This window comes from Hippoglossus hippoglossus, chromosome 7 (genome assembly GCF_009819705.1).
Source record: "Hippoglossus hippoglossus isolate fHipHip1 chromosome 7, fHipHip1.pri, whole genome shotgun sequence".
Taxonomy (NCBI): domain Eukaryota; kingdom Metazoa; phylum Chordata; class Actinopteri; order Pleuronectiformes; family Pleuronectidae; genus Hippoglossus; species Hippoglossus hippoglossus.
In genome coordinates this window covers 7177574-7199748 of record NC_047157.1, presented here as the reverse complement: position 1 = coordinate 7199748, position 22175 = coordinate 7177574, and the positions used below count along the sequence as shown (strand labels likewise).

The following is a 22175-nucleotide window of genomic DNA, read 5'->3' as shown; positions in this document are numbered from 1 at the left end:
CATCAAGAGCCAATCACATTTCATCTGGGGCCAGTGCCCCCCTGTGGATCTGCCCCGGAATCCTTGTTCACAGATATTAACACATGAAAAAAGCAAATGGGTGAAAATGTTTTCCAATCTGTTGCTTGGAAGGCAAAAAGGTGAATAATGTTAATAATTATTATTATTATTATAATTATAATAATATTCATATTCATATAATACTTCTCAAATCAAAGTTACAAAGTGCTTCAAAAATAAAAAAAAAACACAAATACAAATACATAAAAAAGTTATTAAAAGACTAAAGTAAATGTGTGAAAAAAATTGAAGTATCTCCACCAATTACATTGATCAAATGAGGGGAAATCAGGATATGTGGTACACTAACTGAATAGCAAAATTTCTTCAGGAATGGTTTTCCAGAGCCTCGTAGCTCTTATTTGAAAAACTCTGTTCCCTGCTAGGGTTGCACATGCACAAATTGTGAGGTCATGTCATGTAAATAACTAACAGCACTTTATTGTACAATAACCTGACTTCCGGTTTATATGTCCGTGTTTCCAGCGCTTGACGCAGCTGAGACTGTGAGAAAAAGTCTGTTGAATCCTCCCGAGAGAGAGAGAGAGAGAGAGAGAGAGAGAGAGAGAGAGAGAGAGAGACGTCATCATTTACACTCCGGCAGCTGTCAACGATGAATAAACAGTGATGTCTTCAGGTTTCCTGGGAAATATACGCACTGTGCTGTGACTGTACTTCCATTTATAAAGTCCTGAGATGAGATGTTTCGGTGCAGGGAAGTGATTGACAGCGCTGACGACTGTTAAAAACACCAATTTGTAAAAACACAAAGTGAAATGTGTGTTTTTGTGAAGATCTGCATTACTGGTTATTTCCTGGGTTTCACAATTTCTCTACATCGATAAAGTAAAATGTAGTTTTTGATTTGCTTTGGAGAAATGTTCCTCAAGACTTCGGATTATTATCCTTGGAAAAGGGCTTTTGCACAAGAACAGATTCCTAAAAACTCAACCAAACTTTCTATTTCACAAGGAACTGCGTCATTACTGTTTATCACTGAATTGATGGATAAGAGGAATGCTGTGAAACTCTCACTTTATATAAGAGATTGCTGAGAACATCTAGTAGCCCTCCAGGTGTTGAAGTGTTCAAGTGGTTTTTTGTCTGTTTTCTTACACATCTTTTGCATTTCTCACAATATACTTTTTGAACATCATAATATATTTCCTTCTATGCCTTATATATTATGTTTGGCCCATGTGACATAATGCTGATGTCTGAGTCTGAAGTGTTCACTGTTAATTGCCATATTTTGATTTGTAATGCATCTTTGTACAACTTCAAAATGTTGTTTAACAAAGGAAGTGATATGTTCATACAGTTGCCCTAAGGCACACGTTGATTCACGGGGAAAAATACATGTAGATTTCACAGCAGATGCTATTTATTCATTGTAAACTGATTTGAAGAACATATGAAGTGGAGCAGACTGACAATATATATCCTATTTGTTTAGTTATTTTGGCCTTGATTTGCTCCATAGGCATAACTTTAAAAAGAGATCTCAGACTCCAGGAAACAAAACGTGAACTCAGCTCAGATAAAGTAAATGTCGACTTTGCCCGGGCTGTTTGGATCAGGTGCAATAAAGTGAGGGGGGTGTCTTTACTGGAAGTGGCAGGCAGATGCAGGATCTGACAGTCAGTGACGATCGGAGTGATGCATTATGCAGCACATCAGGTCAACAACGTCTGATGCACATTTATTTTCTCTCCTCACTCTGCTGAGACAGTGTTTAGACAGGGAAACTTCTGAAGGTGTCAACTGACATTCGCATTAGTTCAGGTTCACAGTGTAGGATATAAGTGAAGAGAGAACGACTTACGACTTACAGGTTTATGAGGAACATCTGAATGCAGAGGTGGTAGAAAATCAACACAGGTAAACAGGTCAAATAAATGGAGCTGCCACTCGTAGACATGTGTTTTTTTCACATTTTATTTCCTTTCATTCTAATACATGATGTTTCCCCACACAGAATAGTCATACTGTGATGTACAACAAATCTAGACAAACGTGTTTTCCCAAAGGAAAGAACATCCTTTGTTAGTTAGAAGGTCACTTTCTTAGCTGGATTAAGAGTTGCGGTGGAAAAACAAATTTAGAAACGTTTCTACATCACAATACAGACGAGCGGTACGTCAGATGTGATTTTGTTTACTCAGGCTTCAGGCCTTCCTTGATGCGGTTGAGCTCGTAGCACAGGGTCTCATAGCGGTACGCCATACGGATCTGGGCCACGTTGGTCTTGCGGATGTCGTTGCCCTCCGGCCCCTCCTTCTGGTAGTCCTTACCCAGGTAGTGGACTTTCTCCTGGGGAAGAAAGTGGGTTTTAATATGAGAATAAATCAGAAAAATCACTTCAGTTATGGTTTTTCAGGAAAGATGTTGTCACTATATAAAGAAAGACAAATCTCACAGGTTATTACCTCCACCTAACAGGTTATGTTTTCACTCCTGTCCGAATGTTTGTTGGTTTGTTGCAAAAAGTACTGTACGGAATTATAATAAGACCTGGTGGGGGGATGTAGTATGGGCCGGGAAGAACCCTTATATTTTGGTGTAGATCCAGATCAGGGAGCAGATCCAGGAATTATTATAATTTTATAATATTATAATATATGATTGTTTTTACCATTGTGAGATCGGGCTTTTGTTGACATTTTCACAGATTTCCCGGGGATTAATTCATGGATCTTGATGAAAGGTGGAATTTGATGCTGTTTGGTTGAACTTAAAGGTCTTAAAGGTCAACAACTGCATTTTAAGGTCTCCATCAGACGCGTTACCTCATGAGACAAGCTGCTCTGCAGCACGCTGCTCTTGGAGATCTCACACATGTCGCAGGTGCTGAGCTTGAAGACCTGGGCGGCGATGGCGTACTCCTCCATGAGGGGCTCCTGTGGACATAAAGGTGAATCATTAACATCATTAAATACACATGTTAATCTGTCTACTCATGTCCATTCACTGCCCTTTCTGTTGTATTTGCGTTGGAGTGTGCAATATATGACTTTGCCTGTGGAATATATACGCCACACAAAGACTTGTCTAAGCGTGTACATAATACAATGGCCGTTATACACAGCACAGTTTGCCCCATTGTCTACACTAGCATCAAAGGCCTCCTCTCCGTGCGCTCAGACCTTGGTGTAGTGGAACTGCATGGGGTCATCTGTGGACAGAGACACCACCAGGCCTTTCCTGTGGAACTCCAGCAGCGGGTTCTTGGCGTACTCCAGGAACAGGCTGTTGTTGCTGAGAGGGGACATGGCGATTGGGATCTGGGTCAGGAAGTACAGGTACTGCAGCACGGGGCTCTGGTGGAGGAGAAGAGGGGGGATACAGATGATGATTTTACACTGATACAGTTTACGTCAGCTCATGATAGTATTTATCAAAGCCTGGTATTTTGACTTTGCTCTTTAAGATATGATGCGAACACAGACAAAAATGACGTCAAGAGCAATATCTTAAATATAAACTGCAGGATTACTCAAAGGATAAATCTTAAATCTCAGACTACGGTCAAAAAGACGGTCCAAACATCCGCTACCATTTTGTATCATAAAGGGAGGACCGACCTTCTTGAGGTTGAGGCCATGAGAGATGTTGTCAGCGGTCATGAAGGAAGCCAGCAGATGGGTGATGGCTCCAGCCTCGCCACAGTGAGGCCTGAACATGAACGTGTTCATCCCCCTCTGTCTGGAGAGCAGGAGATAAACAAGTGTTATGCTACAGAAAGGAGACGTATTCTTAGAGGAACCATTGTCCTGTAGTCATTAAATCTGCATTCATAGTGATTATTTAGAAGAGATGAAATATAAAGAAACAAGCAGATAAAATGAAAGGAAACTCTCAGAAAAAAGAAGGAAACAAACAAACATATAATCATATTCCTGTGTATATGGAAGCAAAGTTACTCACTTGCGGAGCTGGTTGAGCACAGTGATGTTTGCATACATGTAGTAAATGTAGTAGGTGTAGGAGGGGTTCTTGGCGATGTCCCACTCCTCTGGTTTGGGGCTCTTGGTGCAGAACATGTGGCCGCTGTGCTTGGACTCATCGTCCACACTGTCGAAACCTGTCACCTACACATCAACCAGGAAGATGGTTAATCCTTGAGACCCTCAGGAAAAGTCAGTGTTGAGGAAAACTGCTGATAATGACTATTAATTTTGCTATCCATGTTTATGACTTTTAACCTTAACTCATGGTTAATATATCTTTGGCCTTTGTTTGTGACTCACATGCTTGAGGAAGATGCTGAGCTCGGGGTTGGACAGCGGGTCGATGGTGGCCTGGAACACAGGGAGGAAAATGTTCTCCAACATCTTGCCAAAATGGGGCACGAAGTTCCTGCCTCTGAAGATATCGCTGAGATAGAAGAGGGAGAAAACAAAGACACTTTTTTAAGACTTTTGAGGCCTTCTCCTTTTTTGTCAAGCTCCCTGCCTGTGATTAAAAAGATTTTTGGTAGGGAATGTTATTTATCCACAACAGTGTAATAGTTATCTGTCCTTCTCATAGCTGGGTCCATGGAGGAACCAACAGAAATGGAAAACTTACTAGATCCTGGGCACTTGAATCATCCACTTGAGGTGGGGGGAGAAGACTCTGTGCCTGACGAACCAGCCGGCGAGCTTGCCCCACTCGTCGGGCTTGCAGCCGTAGATGGAGAGACGAGGCTCGGCAAACTGGTACTTGGCATCCTCCAGGTCACTGGCTACTTCCTGGTTTACAGAAAAGGACGTGAATCAGGCTAAGATCACATGAAGTTAGATCATTTTTATCCTCTAAATAATCCTCTATCCTCTATAATTATTTTAGTAAAGCTTTGTAGCTAAAATATCATACTACATAGAAACTCACCTTGATGATGGTGGCAAAGTACTCTCCATTGATGTGGTTCTCTGTCTTCATGTACAGGTCACGCAGCTCGCTGGCTCCCACGGGGTTGTACTTGGCGTTGAACTTGTCGAAACGCTGGAAGGTTTGTCTCCCCTTTAGAGAAACAAAAAAACATTACAATATAAACCACAAAAAACTGTGAGGCAGCTTTCTGTAGTTATGCACCAAGGCTATGGAACAAACTCCCATTAGAAAAGCAGCTTCTGTTGATATGTTTAAGAAACTGCTCCAAGATTATTTTATGGTCTGGCTTTTAATCAATCTTAACCTTGTTTTATCTTTAAAATGATTTCATTGATTGTTTTAATATCCTTTAATTCCTTCATATATTTTTAAGCATCTGATCTGTTTTAACTACCTTTTTCTCATAAAGCACCTTGAGCTGCATTAAATGTTACAAAAATGCTATATAGACAAAGGTTATTATGATTATTATTTCCTGAATGATTGCGCACTCAAAGCAAATATGTCAGATTGATAGCAACAAATTGGAAAGACGAAGAACAGCTGAAATACAGACTGTTCTGGAGATGATCTCCATGTCATAACTGACATGGTTTGTCTTCCCCACAATCCTGAGTCATATTCCCCATGTAATATGACCAGCCCAGTCTTCTTTATGTATTACTGTATTAGTTTGACTGCATGAACTATACCTTGTTTAGCTTATTCTCCAGACCACCATCTCACTGTGCAACATACAGTATATTCATGTATTTATCTATTCATTCGTTCATTTGTTTATTTATTCAATTAATTGTTTATTTAATTAAACCCTTGTGTAAGTATTAGTATTTGTATTGGTATGTAGGTCAAATGTAAAAACGTTTCCCTTTCTTTCTTTCTTTCTTTCTTTCTTTCTTTTTAGTTGTTAGGGTTAAACAAATAAAAAAATGTTATCACAATAATAAAACCCCCACTATTGTAGTGCTCAGAGAACGCTGATGCTAATGTTTCCAAAAATGTAAGGAATCTTTAGTTTTCTTCTGTTCAAATCGAATAAGGTTACAAGTAACGTACAGCGTGCACATCCAGAGAGTCCACAGTGAGGTCATAAGGGTGCAGGTTGAGGGACTGGAAGAGCTCCTTCATGGTGACCTCCCGGCCATTGAGAATCTGCACGACGCGTTCGGCGTCCACGCGATAAGACCTCTTGATGAAGCGCAGCAGGTGCTTCTGGTTCATGCAGGCGGCGGCGTGGATGTGGGTGTCAACCTGAAATGATACAGAGTTGGTCAGTGAGGGTTTGGGTTCATGTGATGTAATAGCTCTGCTCGGTCTCATGGAGGAGCTGAAGACATAGATACAGGGTGCAGAGCAGCTGTGAGTAAAACAAGTGCAGAGTCAGTGGGAAATGATACGTCATGAATCTCATCTTTCATGTGCATGGGACTCTATTTAACATACACATGACACAACTCAATTTTAGAAAATGTTAGTATGCAGTGTAATTCAAAGGCTTTTTATTTAAATGTGCATACATTTTACTGTTTTCTCATTTTAATATGAACATGATTTATTTTCTGTGACAGAAAACCAAATAGTCATTAAGTCTTTATGATCTACTTTACATGACCTCCATCTAAAGTCTGGGTGTAGAATTTGAGATCAGTATTGAGGGAAAAAGAGTTCAAACTTTAATTCACTTCATTTTAATTTTCAGTTTCCTCCTCATCTAAATTCCTGCGTTTGTAGGAACTAGACCCACTGTACATGTATTTTAAATTACATGTACAATGGATTCATACAAATACTTAGGAATCTGGCTTGACAGCAGACTGTCGTTCAAAATACACATTTAACACTTAACTCAAAAATTTTAAATCCAACTCAGCTTCTTGTAAAGAGCTGAAGGATGTTTGACTTCAGCCATCCGTTAGATTATTGTGCTGTCCACCTTCATGTTTGTCCTTGAGTACAGAGATATTCTGGATTGTCATGTTGCCTCATTAACACTTCAGCAGTTCAACTCTGTGCATCACAGTGTATTATGTTTTATTGTTTATGGTCCTCTGTATCACTCTGTCGGTCCTTACAGTCGAGAAAAAACAGTCATATAATGTTGTTCATGTTGTTCATGTTTTCAAACTGCCTCACTTCTCTTCTCTCATTTAAAACCATGTGACTACACACATCACCTCAGTTATCCCCTACATTCACAGGAATGTCATCACAACTGGGTTCAGCTCTATTAAAAAGGTTTGGGCCTTTTATATGGAATGAGCTGCTGTATTACATTATTGGTGATTTGAAATCTTTGTTATCTGATGTTTTTCATGACTCTTGTTATTTTTTTAAGTCCTTGTTTTGTCACTTGTATGCATTAACTCTTTGTTGTGTTGTATTTATTTGCTGATTGTGAATGTTTTTTGTTCTCAGGTCTCTTGAAAAGGAGATCAAAAATCTCAATGATGATGAAGAATAAACAAAAACAAAAATGTCATGGCCCTCAAAATGAAAATGGCAGGAAGTTTGGCCTTTAGCATTATATTTGTTATGTTATAATCAAATGATAAATGTCTACCTTCCTACAGTTGTAGAAGTCCCTGTGGGGGTTCTGCTTCAGCTCCCTCATCTCCTCCATCTCATTCAGCATCTCGTGCACGTTGAACTTGGACAAGAGGAACTGGAGGCGGCGGTGAGTGTAAGTCTTCCTGCAAAACAAACAACAGCAACTCACGAGCTGCACATTTATAGCTGTAAGAGTAGCAATGGGGCTGTGACAGTCAAATTTCAGTTTGAATCTATAAAACATGTTACTGCTACAAGTGGAAAAAGTTCCATAAGTGTCTTGTTATTGTGTGTAATTTAGCTGTGGACATCTCAAGGGTCCTTGTGTGGCTCCCCAGGACCACACCGAGCGTTGATAGTAAAGCATTTAACACTCAGTCAAGCATGGGGCTCAACTAAAAGAAGATTGGGGTCTTGGTTGAGGACATACAGTACAGGGGGAATTTTGAAAAGTGAGAGTACACAACTCATAGGACTCACGTCGGGCCCTGTGCAATGAGAGCGATGAGGAAGTTCATGTCATCGATGAAGGTGTCGTAGTCAGGGCAGGGCAGATCCTTGGGCTGGTGTTTGTCTGCAGCTGCGGCGTCGTTGTACACGTAGATGACGCCGTCCTTCATACGAGCAACGTAGCCAAGATTCTTCGGCAGCTCCTTTATATCAAAGGGGTCACCTCCATCCTCGGGAAGCGAAGTGAAGACTGAGGATGTATGGAAGATACAAATATAATAAATGTAGCTAAACTCATTGACGCAAACCCTACATCACCCTTTCTCCTGACCTGGCTGCACCTGGTCCTCAGGTTTGAAGCTCTCCCCCTCGATTTCACACAGGTACTGGGAGGCCGTGCGTGGGAAGCGCTGATAGGCCAGCCTCATGTACTTCTCCCTGATGGTCAGGGCGCGGTACAGACCTTTACAGGACACCTCAAAGTCGTCCATGGTCACCTAAAATATGACAAATGTAACAGATGATATAAATAAAATGTATTATCATTATTATTTAAATTAGATGATCCAATCGTTAAAGATGTAATGATAACACATAAGAAACAACATGCTGCAAACTGCAATGGTTTTCTGTTCAAAACACAATGTCCCATCCATGTTTTCTTATGGGACAATTATTATTATTATTATTATTATTATTATTATTATTAAGAAGACTAACAGTAAGAAGACTAAGACTAAATTGAAACATGTAAAAGTATTGTTTTTTGGGGATTTGCTGTCAATGTCAAGTTCTGCCCTAGTAAGACGGAATATGAGAACATGCAGCAAACTGCATTGATCAACAGTTTTATATTTAAAACATCTTCATCTCTCTTTTCCCTTTTTCTGGACATTTTATGCCATATAAGCTAAACAAGCAGTCATTTCCTCATTGTGATAAGATGCAAAATGTTATGTAATGAATGTTCACATGAAGTGTATCTAAATAAATGTGGAGTTTTCGGTCAGCTAAAGCAGAAATAACAGCCAGCTCAAGCAAAGTGTCTTTGTAAATGTCAAAGCCACAGTCATGGAAACCTAAACCCTGGACCGCTCTCAGCTGAACACCATTCATGGGCCTCTGCTGGTGAGGCCACTGACCACTGACCCTGACACACACACACACACACACACACACACACACACACACACACACACACACACACACACACACACACACACACACACACACACACACACACACACACACACACAAGGTCAGTGAAATTTAAGATAAAGACCTCTTTCATTCATGTCAGCTAGGAAGGAGACAGTTTTGTGACCAGTGCTACGCTAAAGAGACCCACTAATATTTCACAATTAATAGTGGCGGCTGTGATTCAGGAGGTAGAGCGGGTCATCCACTAACCATAAGTTTGGTGGTTTGAACCCGTCTTTGGGAAAGACATTGAACCACCAAGACTAGAAAAGTGTTTTATAAATACATCATTTACCCTAGTTAATTTGGACAGTTTAAGCACTGATACTAATGTCATGTTTGACACAGACAGAACCAGATGAGCTGATTCCCCTTGTTTTCAATCTTTATGCTAAGCTGAGCTAACTCGGAGCTAGCTGCTGTAGCCCACAGAGACAAATATCAAGCATTTAATTCTATGAATGAAAAACATGTTTTATATTGCATATTCAAGTGAAATTAAAAATGTCTAGTTCAGTAAATCAATCAAATTCAATTTCATACTGACAAACTTTACAGAAAGCCATAGTTTTTCTAGTTTTAAGAAAAGATGAATGATTAAAAAAAAGGATTATAATTAAGTAGTTTTTCCACCTGTGGTTCAGAGAAATTAAATTGTTGTGTTAGATTACAACTAGTGGAGACTTTGATAAAACAACTCAAGCCAAGTTCAATCATCAGAGATGTCCAGTGGAAATTTCTGAAATAACCAAATAGCAGAGTGAATTTCAGCTGTATATGGAGGCACAGTGCACAGTACCCCAGAGGCGTAGTCTCCAATGATGGCCACCCTCTGGAAGTCCGGCACATCCAGGTAGGAGGGGGTCCCCACTTCCGCTGACACAGGGGCAGCAGCTTCCTTTCCAGGACCTGTGGGCAAGGCAATGGTGTGGGAACGCTGGAACCTCTTGCTGTGGATACAGAAAGATGAGGTTTAGTTGACCAAAACTTTCAAGAGTTAATATTAGCAATGCAGTCACATTGTTGCTGTGTCATGGAATGGAATAGAATAGAATAGAATAGAATAGAATTGTTTTATTGTACATTGAAATTTGCTGTGCATCTCCAAAATGCAATTTGGAAAAACATACTAGTAATGAGATTATTAATACATAAATAATAGCCAATTAACAAGATATTAATATATATATACAAATAGACAAGTAAAATGATTATTAATACATAACAATAGACAAGGAAGTAAAAAAAATAGACAAGGAATAACATTAACTGCATATAAAAATACTTCATGGTGATAAAGTGTTGCACAGTAAAAGAGGTAAAACAGTACTGCATGTTAAAATTGTCAGTTGAAGATAGTTTTCATATAGTTACACAACTGTGCACAGCCGACAGTCACATCGTGGTGGAGTTCAATTCCCGGTGTCCAGTCCTTGACTTGTCTTACCGTTTCTCAGCATTATCGTCAGCGTGCAGATGGTGGGCCATCTCATGGTGGATAATGGGGCAGTCTTCAGCCACGTCAAACATGGAGATCTCATCGCGGACATTCTCGCCTTTGGTCTCAGACGCAAAGACCTCCTCCGCGAAGGCTCTCATCTTGTCATCGGTCTCTGTCACACACGGCAGAGACATGTTGTGTTATTGACAGAAATGCATCCTCACTAACCTTCATAGCTCGTGGCCATGGAGCAAACCACAAATAACTTGTTGAACGCTGGACATTGGACACTGACATACAGTAGGTGATCATGGATCTATGACATACAAATCAAATACGTTACCTAAACTGATGTGCAAAGACTCCAGCACATGCGTCGCAAACATGACCAAAGATTGACTCAGGCACTACAAGTCTGCAACTCTGACCTCCAGTTTGGGCTGCAAACACAAGGTGCCATGCATATACAAGAACTGAAGTTATTGAGCACACACACACACACACACACACACACACACACACACACACACACACACACACACACACACACACACACACACAGAGTTGACTCGAGTCACATGGATACAAGATGGTACAGCCGTGCTTAATGTACTGTGTGTACAGCTCAACTCCAGACCCAGTTTTCTCGTCATCTTGTATTGTGTATTTTCCTCTTCATTAGGATTTGCACCCCATGAGTCAGGATGAGGCGGTTGTGATCAGAATTCATCAATATGTCAAAAAAAAAAACGACAGGTAAAGTGGGTCAAGTTCCAAAAATAGATGGAGTTGTGAACCAAGCTGTAAGCAACAGTACTTAAACAGACGTCTACAAAAACACACACATGTGGCTACTACCTGACACCTGCTACAAGTAACTACTCTCTACAACAAACTACTTGTTACATGCACTTACTAGCCAGGAGCCAAGGCTTTCTACTCTAACACAACCATAAGGCACAGATCACAGGACTAAAGTGGTTTTGGTTTCCACGTCTCATCATCCATACTTACTCTGTGGACCTGATTATGCCCAGCAAGAGAGTAGCATCACCCAGAATAAAACCCAAAAAGAAGTATGGGGTTAAAACATGTTACATTGAAGGTGTTATACATGAAGCTGATAATCCCATTACTTTGATCCACAGTATATGCATAACTAAAGAATCCATGTAACTGAAGTAAAATTACACAAGGAGCTGTGCTAACATAGTATTTAGCAGTATTCACAATATGTAACAGATTAGAAATACATGCAATAGTAGATGTTGAGGATATAAGCGATGGAACGACACACTAGGCCGGAACTGATAAGTGTGAATGTGAGTGTGAATGGATCAGTAGGATTATGTGTGAGGATGGAGAGGAGACGCATTAGTGCAATCACTGTTTGAATAAAGTTGGATAAAACCGCTGGAGGTCTCGGTCGCTGCACCTTCACGACACATGCAGTGGTGACTTTCTGGCCTCAGTGGTCCCTGATTCTCAGGTGATGTGACTCCACCGCTGCACCTCCACCATTTTTTAACATCTTCCTCCGTGCACGTGAAGAAGCATTAAATACGTCTTCCTGACATTCAGGGATAAACAATCTGTACCCGTCCTTTCAAACACGTCTGCAGCTCAGTTCAAGTAGGTTTTGTGTGCTGCTCTGCAAACCGACACATTCCCGTGGTGGAAGAGGCAGCGAGCTACTCGGCAAAAGACATTTATTAATGTAAATGTTCACTTTCAGTTCAGTTTTTAATGCTGTGTTTGAGAAGCATCCAAAAGTGATATTGAATGTGAACATTAGATTAATAAATGTTCAAATGATCCAAATGACAATGTTGCATTCAAATACACCTTGGAAAAAAGAACATTTGATGATGTGACTGTTGCACATCTTTACGGTGAACCATGCGTTTGTAATGCTTTCCATTGTCTCTCAAGCTCCTTATGAAAAGTGTCCCAGCTTCATACTTACCCCCCTCTGTTGGATTAGTCACAGTCAGTGTGGGATGTTTGTGGTTAGAGGGGAACAAAACAAGTGTGGTTACGTCTCAAACAACATGGAGGCCAGTGAGCCACAAAAATATACCTTGCTTACTACTACGACTAATCCTGTAGAGGAAAATAGTCTTGAAAATGCTCCAGAGTAAGTTGTGTGGGTGTGCTGGATACATTATTAGTATATTTGATAACTATTGATAGATGAAACCAGCTTTCTGCATGGATACATCCCTTCAGAGTAATGCATCAATTTATGTTTTGGGAGGATTTGGCTAAACTGACCCTTCAATATTAGACTTAGTAACATTGCATGGACTTGGACTTGCACGTCAACACTGGTGCAAAATTAGCAAAGTCACATCAGAATATCACTACGCAAGTGTAAACACATTTGAACACTAATAGCTGTGAAAGTCAAGCTCTTCAGACGGCAGCTGCAGCTGCAGCATTGCATTTCCTTTTCTTCACCCTTTAAAGAACTCTTGCCCTGTGCCTGGTGGAGGTATTATTAGCAACCATTACACCAGCATTTGGAATAGCCTTGGTGGGCTGAGCTCTTTACACATGATGAGGCATACAGCAAGAAGGAATGTAAAAATCCTCCAAGAACAAATTGACCACATGTCACTGCTGGAGTTGTGAGAATCTGCAGACAAATCATCTCCATCAAAATGATTCTGCTCATGTTTCTCATTCTGAAGCTGATATTCAGCTGCAGAGTTCAACGACAGGAGTTTGAATAATTGTTAGAAATTCAAACCTCTCAGGGATTTGGTGTAAGAACAAATTGCACAAGTGAATATGAAGGTAAAGTACCTTTATTTAGAAAATGTGAAATTCTGGGACAATGACACTTTGTGATGTGTTAGTCAGTACATACTTATTGTCGGAATCACCTGTATTTAAACCCCCAATGAAGCTGTCATTGAAGCTGTCAGCAAACTTTATTATCTGCACAGGAAGGGGCTTGACAACAATGTACATTCAAAGGATTTGTGGAGCTGGCGCTTTATTTAGCAAACAGCCATGAAGGTGGCATTTTGACAGAAGGGTCAAGTTTTTCTTTCACAGCTTTTCATTTGTCGAAAAAAAGCAGAACCAAATCTCTATTGGTGAAGGTCTCCTCCAGTCAAACTTTATAATCATGTGTCAGTAAATGTTAACCAAACCCCCTCTCTCTCTCTCTCTCTCTCTCTACGGGTGAGAGTGCACGTTCAAGCCCCAGAGTCATTCTGCCCATACTCACCTGGCACTAAGACTTTAGGCATGGTGACGCCGTTCCAGAGAAACGCTCCCTGAGGACTGGTAAAAGGTGGTCAGCCACTGGACCACTGTAGCAGGGAAGTGTGGACGCTTGTGCTTGGTCTGTGCAATATCAAGCTCTGTGTGCCTCACGTGTAACCAGAACCTGCTGCGTCCACCCAGGACACGCCTTGACGTAACGACCAAATCATGTGTGTGTGCAACTCTATTTTAAGTTGTGTATGAGGGCCCAAGAATCACTGTCTGGCACAGTGTGTATACAAAGAGATGAGTATGTGTGTGTGTGTGTGTGTGTGTGTGTGTGTGTGTGTGTGTGTGTGTGGACTCATTATATAACACCCTGATAGCTACACAAGTTGCTCTGCACATGGTCGTCAGATACTCAGACGGCTGCTCGAGTTAATGTTTTGTTAATGTTCATTTTCTATGTTAATGTTAATGATTTAATGTTTTGCACATTCACAAAACACATTTCTACGATACAAATGCAAAAGATTAAAAAAGATTAATGTTACTGGGTGAAAATAAGAAAATATTTTGGCGAGGTTTAGAAGGTGTAATGTTTACCCCTAAACGGATGAGTTAAATTTCAGTTAAACAAATATGAGAGGGATATGATTGTTTTTAAAGACAGGGAAGAACAGTTGAGTCTGTCAAGTTAAAACTCATAGACTCAGACTTTAACTTTAACAGCCAACTTAACTCAAAATTATGAAGTCAGCTTGTTCCCACCTTGAGAACATATCGAGGATTAAAGGACTCATATCTCAGCAGGATTTGGGAAAAAGGAATTATCTTCAGCCAAATTGACTATTGTAATGATGAGTTTACAGGTCTCTCTTTTTAAATATATATATGAAAATATAAATTTACAAATATATATATATATATAATATATATGGTTTAGGGCCAAAATATATTTCTGATCTCCTGCTACGTTACGAACCATCCTGGCCCCTCAGGTTGTCTGGAGCAGGTCTGCTTTCTGTCCTCAAAACCAAACATGGAGAAGCAGTGTTCAGTTTCAATGCTCGTGGTCTCATATGTGTGTGTAGGGTTATTGTCCTGTTGGAAGGTGAACTCTGCATGATACAGGCATCTCCATGGTTCACCATCAGGACAGTGATGAGCAGGGGCTGGTTTCCTCCAGACATGATGCTCAGAACTTAGGTCAGTATTGATTTCAACAGACCAGGGAGAGTAATTTGATACATTCATGTGTCTTTCACTGGGGAGAGGCCATCACTCTGCCACATGGTGCTGATTCAGATCATTGCTCACCCCGAGGTAGTCGGCCGCCCACGTTGAGTCTGGTTCTGCTAGAGGTTTCTTCCAGCTAAGGAGGGAGTTTTTTCTGTCCACAGTCGCCAAAGTGCTTTCCCATTGTGGGAACTGTTGGGTTTCTTGGGTTTTCATTTTCAAGGTCTTCCCCTTCTTTGTAAAGTGCCTTGAGATTTCGTATATTATGATGTGGCAAGACACAAATAAAATTGAATTGAATTGAATTGTATTGAGTGCTGTAGTGATGGTCGTCCTTCAAATTTAATGTCATGAATTTAACAAAATGTGAAAAAGGTGAAGGGGTCAGAATATATGATGAATTTACTGCATTTGAGTTTTACTTGAACACACAAAATTCATTGGATAATTTGAAGAATTTAGCTCATGATGACACAGAAACATTTCATTGCATCCAGACTCTCTCAGGACACAAACGTCTGAGTCATTAAGATGGAAAAACATCAGAGGATCCCCAGTCATCAGGATTCTTCATCTGGGGACCATAACTGTCTGTATCCAATTTCACAAGAATGCATCTTATCTTTGTTGAGTCATTTTGGTCTAAACCAAAGTGGTGGACCTACCGATTAATGACGTCCTCACAGCAAAGATTCCCTAAATTATCAGTTTACATTTTCCTCCGTGTGTGCAGCTTTGCTGCAAAATGGAATGAGATGTTTTTTTTAAAATCAGGATTTCCTCACTACAGTAGTTTGACCACCAGACAACTGGAATGTACATTTTTCATTTGATAAAATATGTGATATACACGTCATCAGAGTCCAGTGTGTAGTCATGCAGCATATGTTAAGATTTATTTGGAATGTTTTTTTAAAATATATCCCTCTTTCGTCACCGCCTACTATAAATATGTGAATGGATTTTTTATATTATCTACTCAGAGCCGGAAAAAATTACATTTGACAAAGTCATCAGCAGCATGTTTTTCTTCCAGCGGCTGTATCCTGGGCACTCAGAGAAATTTACTTCTTTTGGGAATATTTTTTCAGTTTGGGGTTCTTACAAGCTAAATCAACTTCACCTCCACTGTATAGAAGACAGAAATCAAGAAGTCAGATATCTCTGAACCTGATCACATGAATTCTTAAAGGTTCAGTGTGAAGAGTTTAGACAAGTAGTGGTGAAGTTGCATGTGGCAGCTGAACACCCCTCACCTCATCCTCCCCTTCCAAACATGAAAGAGAACCTTGAGTTTTTATGACAACTGAAGGCTACCATAGGAGCCTTCAGTTGTCATAAAAACTCAAAAGGTGTTTAGTTTGTCCAGTTTGGGCTACTGTAAAAAACATGGCGGCCTCCATAGAGAGGACCCGCTCCCGATGTAAATATAAAGTATTGAAATATAAATAAAACAATTCATAGAATTTAGATGAAACACATGAGTGAAAACATCACTAGAATTATTTCATATTAAATTTCTTCCAATAGATCCCTTTCACTTAAATCTTACACTGAACTATTGGCATGGCTGGAAACCACAAAAGATAAGATAAAAATTGTGCTTTATCATTTCAGGTGAAAATTTTAAGTAATTTTCCACATTTAGCCATTCACTTGTGTGACACACTTCTGCTCCTCCGTTCATCTCAAGACGATGTGCAGCTTGAGGACACTTAACAACATGTCTATTTTTAGGGAATGTGATCCTAAATGTCAGCGTTCCTCTTAGGGTGCAACTAGTTTAAGAGATCAAGTTGGAAATGGGCAGTCAGTCAGTTCAGCCTTAAGAAAATAAAGTCCCAGACCTAAACTTCTGAAAACCTGGTGCTTGAGGACATTTTCAAAATGACAAACCCTGTGAATATTGTATTTTTTTTCCCAGTTTATACACAATTTATATGAAAACACCAGAGGTGGATTTAACTGTCTCATGCTCCAGATTAAACACTTCCTTTTTGTTTATTGTGAGTGTGAACTTTGCACAGATCAGTAAAAGTGAAAAGTTCTATGAAGAGTAAATCTTTCACATTATAGAGAGATCAGACTATTCCTCGACATGAACCTGGACATGTGGTTTACATGAGCAGAGCAGGGAGTCCAAGTGACCCCGGCTCAGATTACCCTCAGAACTATCACTGTCAGACTGTCTCACAGCAGGTGCTGCTCCTGTCCTGCCTCCAGTCTGGGAGCTGTTTGGGTCAGACCGACATTTCCTCTGGTTTTTCATTGTTCTAATTCATTTCAAACATCAGATGATAATCTATCGGAGAACCAGCAACACATGAGTCGTGTGAACAGGAGAATGAAACAAATCCAAAGGAGCCTCCTTCACTTCTATTCACTCAGTTGGCAATTTATAAGGTACACCTGGCTACATTAAAATAATTCAATACAATATTCAATATTCAATTTGCAAATAAATGGTTTAGATTCATGGCGTTGATTCAACATTGTGCTGTTTAATTGTAGTGCATTATACAAGCAGGTGTCCCTTTTATGTTGTACACCTCATTTCTGTAACTGGCTGTAGGCTGAACAACAGAAACACCTCTCTGTACAATGCAACACATTTCAAAAGCACCAAAAACAGTGAGTTAGTTTTAGCCAGAAGCAGCTAATAAAACTTCCACCTGTGTATATTCCCACTGTATAAATAGATCTGGATGAAGTTGGTTGAGAATATTTGTCTGGTACTGATTATGACTAGTGTCAGATTCACAGGTAATGATAGATCCTGCATGTGGGATGAAATCGGACACCTCCAATCCAACAGCCACACTGAGACCTCAGACAGAAGCTCACAGCAGCATAAATACACAAGTCTCCACAAACATGTTATTAGAAATGTTTCATAGATTGACTCATATCAAGATACTTAAGCAAATGCTGAAGGAAAACCAAACCTAACATGTTGTTGACAAGCAGTTGAAGTAACTTATTAAATTTGAGTAATTTGATCAAAATCTGAAATATTGACAGTTACATTAAAAATCTAACCGTCCTGATTTAAGTGAACGGACGTTCTGAGTATTCCACAGACCGACTGAGGTATGTGCCTGATAGCGGAGGATTTGGTTGCACAGTTTACAAGCTCAGCATGTTTACATGTTCTAGTTGGATCGTTATCACGCTTCCTGTCTGAACGATAAAGAGGAACACCCAGATCTATAAACAGCATTAATGTATAATCCTCCCTGGAGACTACACACAGACAGGACCTGTTGGTTTCCAGGAACAAGTTCTGTATTAGATTATACAGCATCATCAGTGTGTTGCAGCATGTCACTGTTGTAGCTGCTGGAGCTACAGTTCACAAAATTGTACAATTTCATTGAAGTCTAAACAAACTCTATTTTTGCTGTGTGTAAACAATGGGTGGGAACATTCACTGTCCAGTAGTAAATACCATCAGGAATTTTAATTGGTCTTAATTGCTCCGCAGTCCCTCCCAAACAGAGCGTCCAGCCCCTGAACAGACGGGTCCAAACATCTGTACGGCAGACAGGACAAAAAGGTGGGTCTCTGTATTGTTTTATTGGATTTTACTTGAGGAAATGTGTTCTTAAAAGCTTGTCTTCTCTTGATCAGTTATTTTTGAGACAGTGATTCAAACTGCCCTGAAGCTTGACCATTACATGATGGCCAGATTACAGTTAATGCTAACAAGGGTCCTTCCGCTGTCTCCACCACATCCCCTTACAGAGCCTGGATACAATGGAAGTGAAGGTGTCAGTGGACGGCGTCCAGCGTGTGGTCTGTGGAGTTACAGAGGAAACAACATGCCAAGAAGTGGTCGTAGCGTTGGCTCAAGCCATGAGTGTGTATATTTGTGGCTCTACAATTTATGTTCCGACATGCTAAGCGAGCTATTGACCACGCTCATCTGTCTCTACAGGTCAGCCCGGACGCTACATTTTACGGGAGAAATTCAAAGACTTCGAGCGGTGCATGACCGCCGACGAACGCCTTCTGGAGACTCTTGAGAAATACGGCGAACAGGCCCGGGAGGTCCAGCTCACCCTGCTCCACAATGGACCCTGTGTCTGGGATGAAATGAGCAGAACAAAAGTTGGCAGATACCAACCTTGCCCGCCCCTGAGAAGGAAGGATGCAGCGGCTCGAATGCGGCGAGGCAGCGGTTCACTGAGTTTGCATCGCCAGAGCTTGCCGCCGTTGCCTTGCTCAAGGCAAGAAGCTGAGCCACAGAAAGAGGAACTGAAGAAGCCTAAAAGAAAGTCTCTGACGCTCATGGAAGAGGCCTGGGAATGGCTGGAGAATCTGGGGAAAGGCAAGGTCTACAGAACTGCCTGTGACAAGAACAGCAAGAGAATCGATAAAAGGAACCATACCTCCGTCGATGTGTCTCTCACTGTTGACAAAGATAGCTTGGGTCGAAGAAGTAGGATCAAAGTCAGAGGTCAGAAAAGCAGCAAGTCAGACTTGGATAATCAAACATCCTGCTGCATTGGAAGTCAGACGAGGGGTAAAGAAAGCAAACGCTGCAAGAAGAGTAAAGAGGCAAAAGCTGATGACCTTTGCCGTTCAAGCGTAGTTACAGATGAAGATGAAAAAAATAGTCTCAAAGAAACCGTCATTCGTCAGCTCAGTTGTTTGCAGGATTTGCAGGTCCAGACAGCTCGCATAGACAAACTGATTTTTGAGCTTGAGGAGAGACAGAGGGCCAAAAGAGCTGAGCAGGACGCCCAGCAGAGAATGGCTGAACAGGAGATGGAGCAGATCAAGTTTTGGGAAAATGAATTAAAGGCGGAGGAAGGTCATGAGAAAGACTTGCAGAGACAGTTCCTTGAGATGAGGGCGAAGGCCGTTGAGTGCAAAACCAAACTGGAGGAGTACAAGTGCAAAATGCAGGGGCTTGATTTCTTTGCCACTCAAAACGTTGTTGAAGAGGATTCAGAGATGATTTCAAGAGTCGATGGTGGTGCTGCCACTGAGTTTTCCTCCAAGGACGCGTATCAGCAACGATCTGATCCAGATGGGGATGTTTATGTTAACAGGAAGTTCCTGCCCAGAGAAGACTTCGACTCTCCTCGCGCTCTGGTTTCTCCCAACCAGATAAAGGAGAGGCGGCCCACAGGTCCCACAGAGCTCAGGGAGTGGTGGACACGCTGGTCTGACGCCCAAAACACTCAATTACAGACTAAAAAGGTGATTCACCGCTCTGAACTCACAATATATCTGGGTAGTACTAAGGTTTAGTAGCAAATAAACAGTCACTGATACGAAGCCAGTAAAATATGATGAATGCTTTATTGTATGACAGTTTGTTTTATTCTTTAAACCAATTTTTCATTAGCATTTTGCTACTTTTTGACCTTAAAATAGCAGTTTCCAAATATGTTTGATGGCACACTGACTTGGAATAAGGAGAATGGTGCTGCTTTCATTCAGACTCCTCTGAACGTGTGTTCTTGCTGAATGTAACTGTGGTGAGTGGGTACGATGAGAAGTGTGGAACTGACTGATTGTCATATAGCTTCAATTTCCAAATTCAAGAGTAATGCTGAACTGTAGATCAGTTAAAAACACGTAGAAGTGGTTAAAAAACAGCGAGGAAACTTATAAAATATGAAGAATTCTGAACAGAGTTTTGTGTATTTGTCACAACAGCAGCTCCTCTAGTTCAAGCAGCCGGGAATCATGGGTAATATCCATCCAGTTGGGTTGCGGTTCAGTAAGTGGGACTACACAGTCAGAGCTCCAATCAACACATTGAAAGTTTTTGTTTTTTCTCTACATGAAAACAACTCAATCGCTCGGACACAGAGCCAAAGAGAATTAAACAAGTGACTGCAGAGGGCACTGTTGTTCAGTAATAGTTACATAGTGTTTCTTTAATTTGTACTGAGTGTATGAATGACACATCGTATATATCTAGAGTATGTTGCTGCGATGGAGCCCCTCAATAACCCTCATCAACCCAGCCCTCCCAGGGTTTGCTCCCTTCTGTGAGCCCCCTTGTGCATAAAATGGCTCCATGTCAGAAGTGACACCATGTGGCCACAAGCAGGGAACAAGGGCAGGGGGTCAGCTGAGGTGGAAATCAAACACCCGTCACATCAGGAAGTCATTAGGGACATAGGATAACTTAAAAAATTTTAAAAAAAACACAAATTATTTTAACTTTTCACAAATTTAAATGTGACATTTATTATTTTTATTTTACTGGATTCTTCATGATTGCTGTGTATTCAACCTTAAATTGAAGTAAATAATGGAATTCTGTGTACTGTACATGTTATTGGGCAGCTGCACCCTGGCCTCAAAGCTGTTTCCTCTGTTCTGGCAAATAAACAGTCACTAATACAAAGCCAGAAAAACATACTATGAAAATATGGTGAGTGCCTCATTGCGTGACAGATTCTATTCAGTGCTTTGTATTGAAAGTCGTGATGTCTTACTTTTAGTAATTTCATAACTTCCATCTGTGGTTTTTCTTACTGTCACAAGTTAAAATGTCCTCTTTGAACACCTTTCAGTTGAAGCATTGGGCTACAATGAAATCTGAGATTTTGATAATAAAATGGTAACATTACTACAATAGTGTCATAATTTTAGGCTGTGTGTCATTTAAAGAGAAAATCAGCCTGTTGCCCGAGTTAAAATGAGGAATGTCGAGCACCTTAAGTTATACTGTTGGTAAAGGTTTCACACATAACTAAACGTGATGTTTTAGCTAGCCAGCACTGCATTATCATAAGTATCAGTATCTAACTGTCTGCTCCAAACAAAGAACTACACAGACTTGGAGGAAATTGCCTATTTGTGAATAAGGAAATGTTTGGTAGTTGTCCACTCAACATTGTTGACACCTACGTGACTTTCAGAAGGTTTCATAGTTTCACAACGAGATAGGTTCAAGATTTTGGATCCAGAAGGGATGAAACTCTGGTGAGCACAAGTCCTCCTTACTGCTTGTTTCTTTAAAAAAAAAAAAAAAACTATAGATATATATATATAATACATAATTTTATTTTCAATTACAACTTTATTCGTCAACATGGCCCAAAAACTTCGACGCAAGCTACAGATTTCCTGATTTGATCTGCCTGTACTAGACTGTTTCATAATCCGAGACTGCAAATAT

At 40.5% G+C, this 22175-nt stretch overlaps 2 protein-coding genes across 3 annotated transcripts; one reads left to right on the top strand and one right to left on the bottom strand.

Annotated features, from left to right (window-relative positions):
* Nucleotides 1-1984: 1984 nt before the first annotated feature.
* Nucleotides 1985-13962, bottom strand: ampd1. 2 transcript variants are annotated; one of them, XM_034591741.1, is made up of 17 exons: nt 13812-13941; nt 12540-12545; nt 11588-11596; nt 10580-10745; nt 9932-10082; nt 8264-8429; nt 7963-8182; nt 7496-7625; nt 5992-6186; nt 4933-5064; nt 4630-4793; nt 4311-4437; nt 3988-4151; nt 3645-3765; nt 3207-3380; nt 2850-2960; nt 1985-2373 (listed from the first exon to the last, which is right to left on the bottom strand). In XM_034591741.1, the coding sequence occupies exons 1-17, from the start codon at nt 13831-13833 to the stop codon at nt 2218-2220; spliced, it is 2214 nt and encodes a 737-aa protein (XP_034447632.1). In that variant the 5' UTR covers nt 13834-13941; the 3' UTR covers nt 1985-2217. The 2 variants fall into 2 exon arrangements, with proteins under 2 accessions (XP_034447632.1, XP_034447633.1); XM_034591742.1 differs by lacking the exon at nt 12540-12545 and having other exon boundaries at nt 13812-13962.
* Nucleotides 13963-18763: 4801 nt separating this feature from the next.
* Nucleotides 18764-20535, top strand: rassf11 (Ras association domain family member 11). The gene is made up of 2 exons (XM_034591756.1): nt 18764-18887; nt 18966-20535. Exons 1-2 carry the CDS (start codon nt 18785-18787, stop codon nt 20285-20287), a joined length of 1425 nt encoding a protein of 474 aa, XP_034447647.1. The 5' UTR covers nt 18764-18784; the 3' UTR covers nt 20288-20535.
* The last annotated feature ends 1640 nt before the right edge of the window (nt 20536-22175 follow it).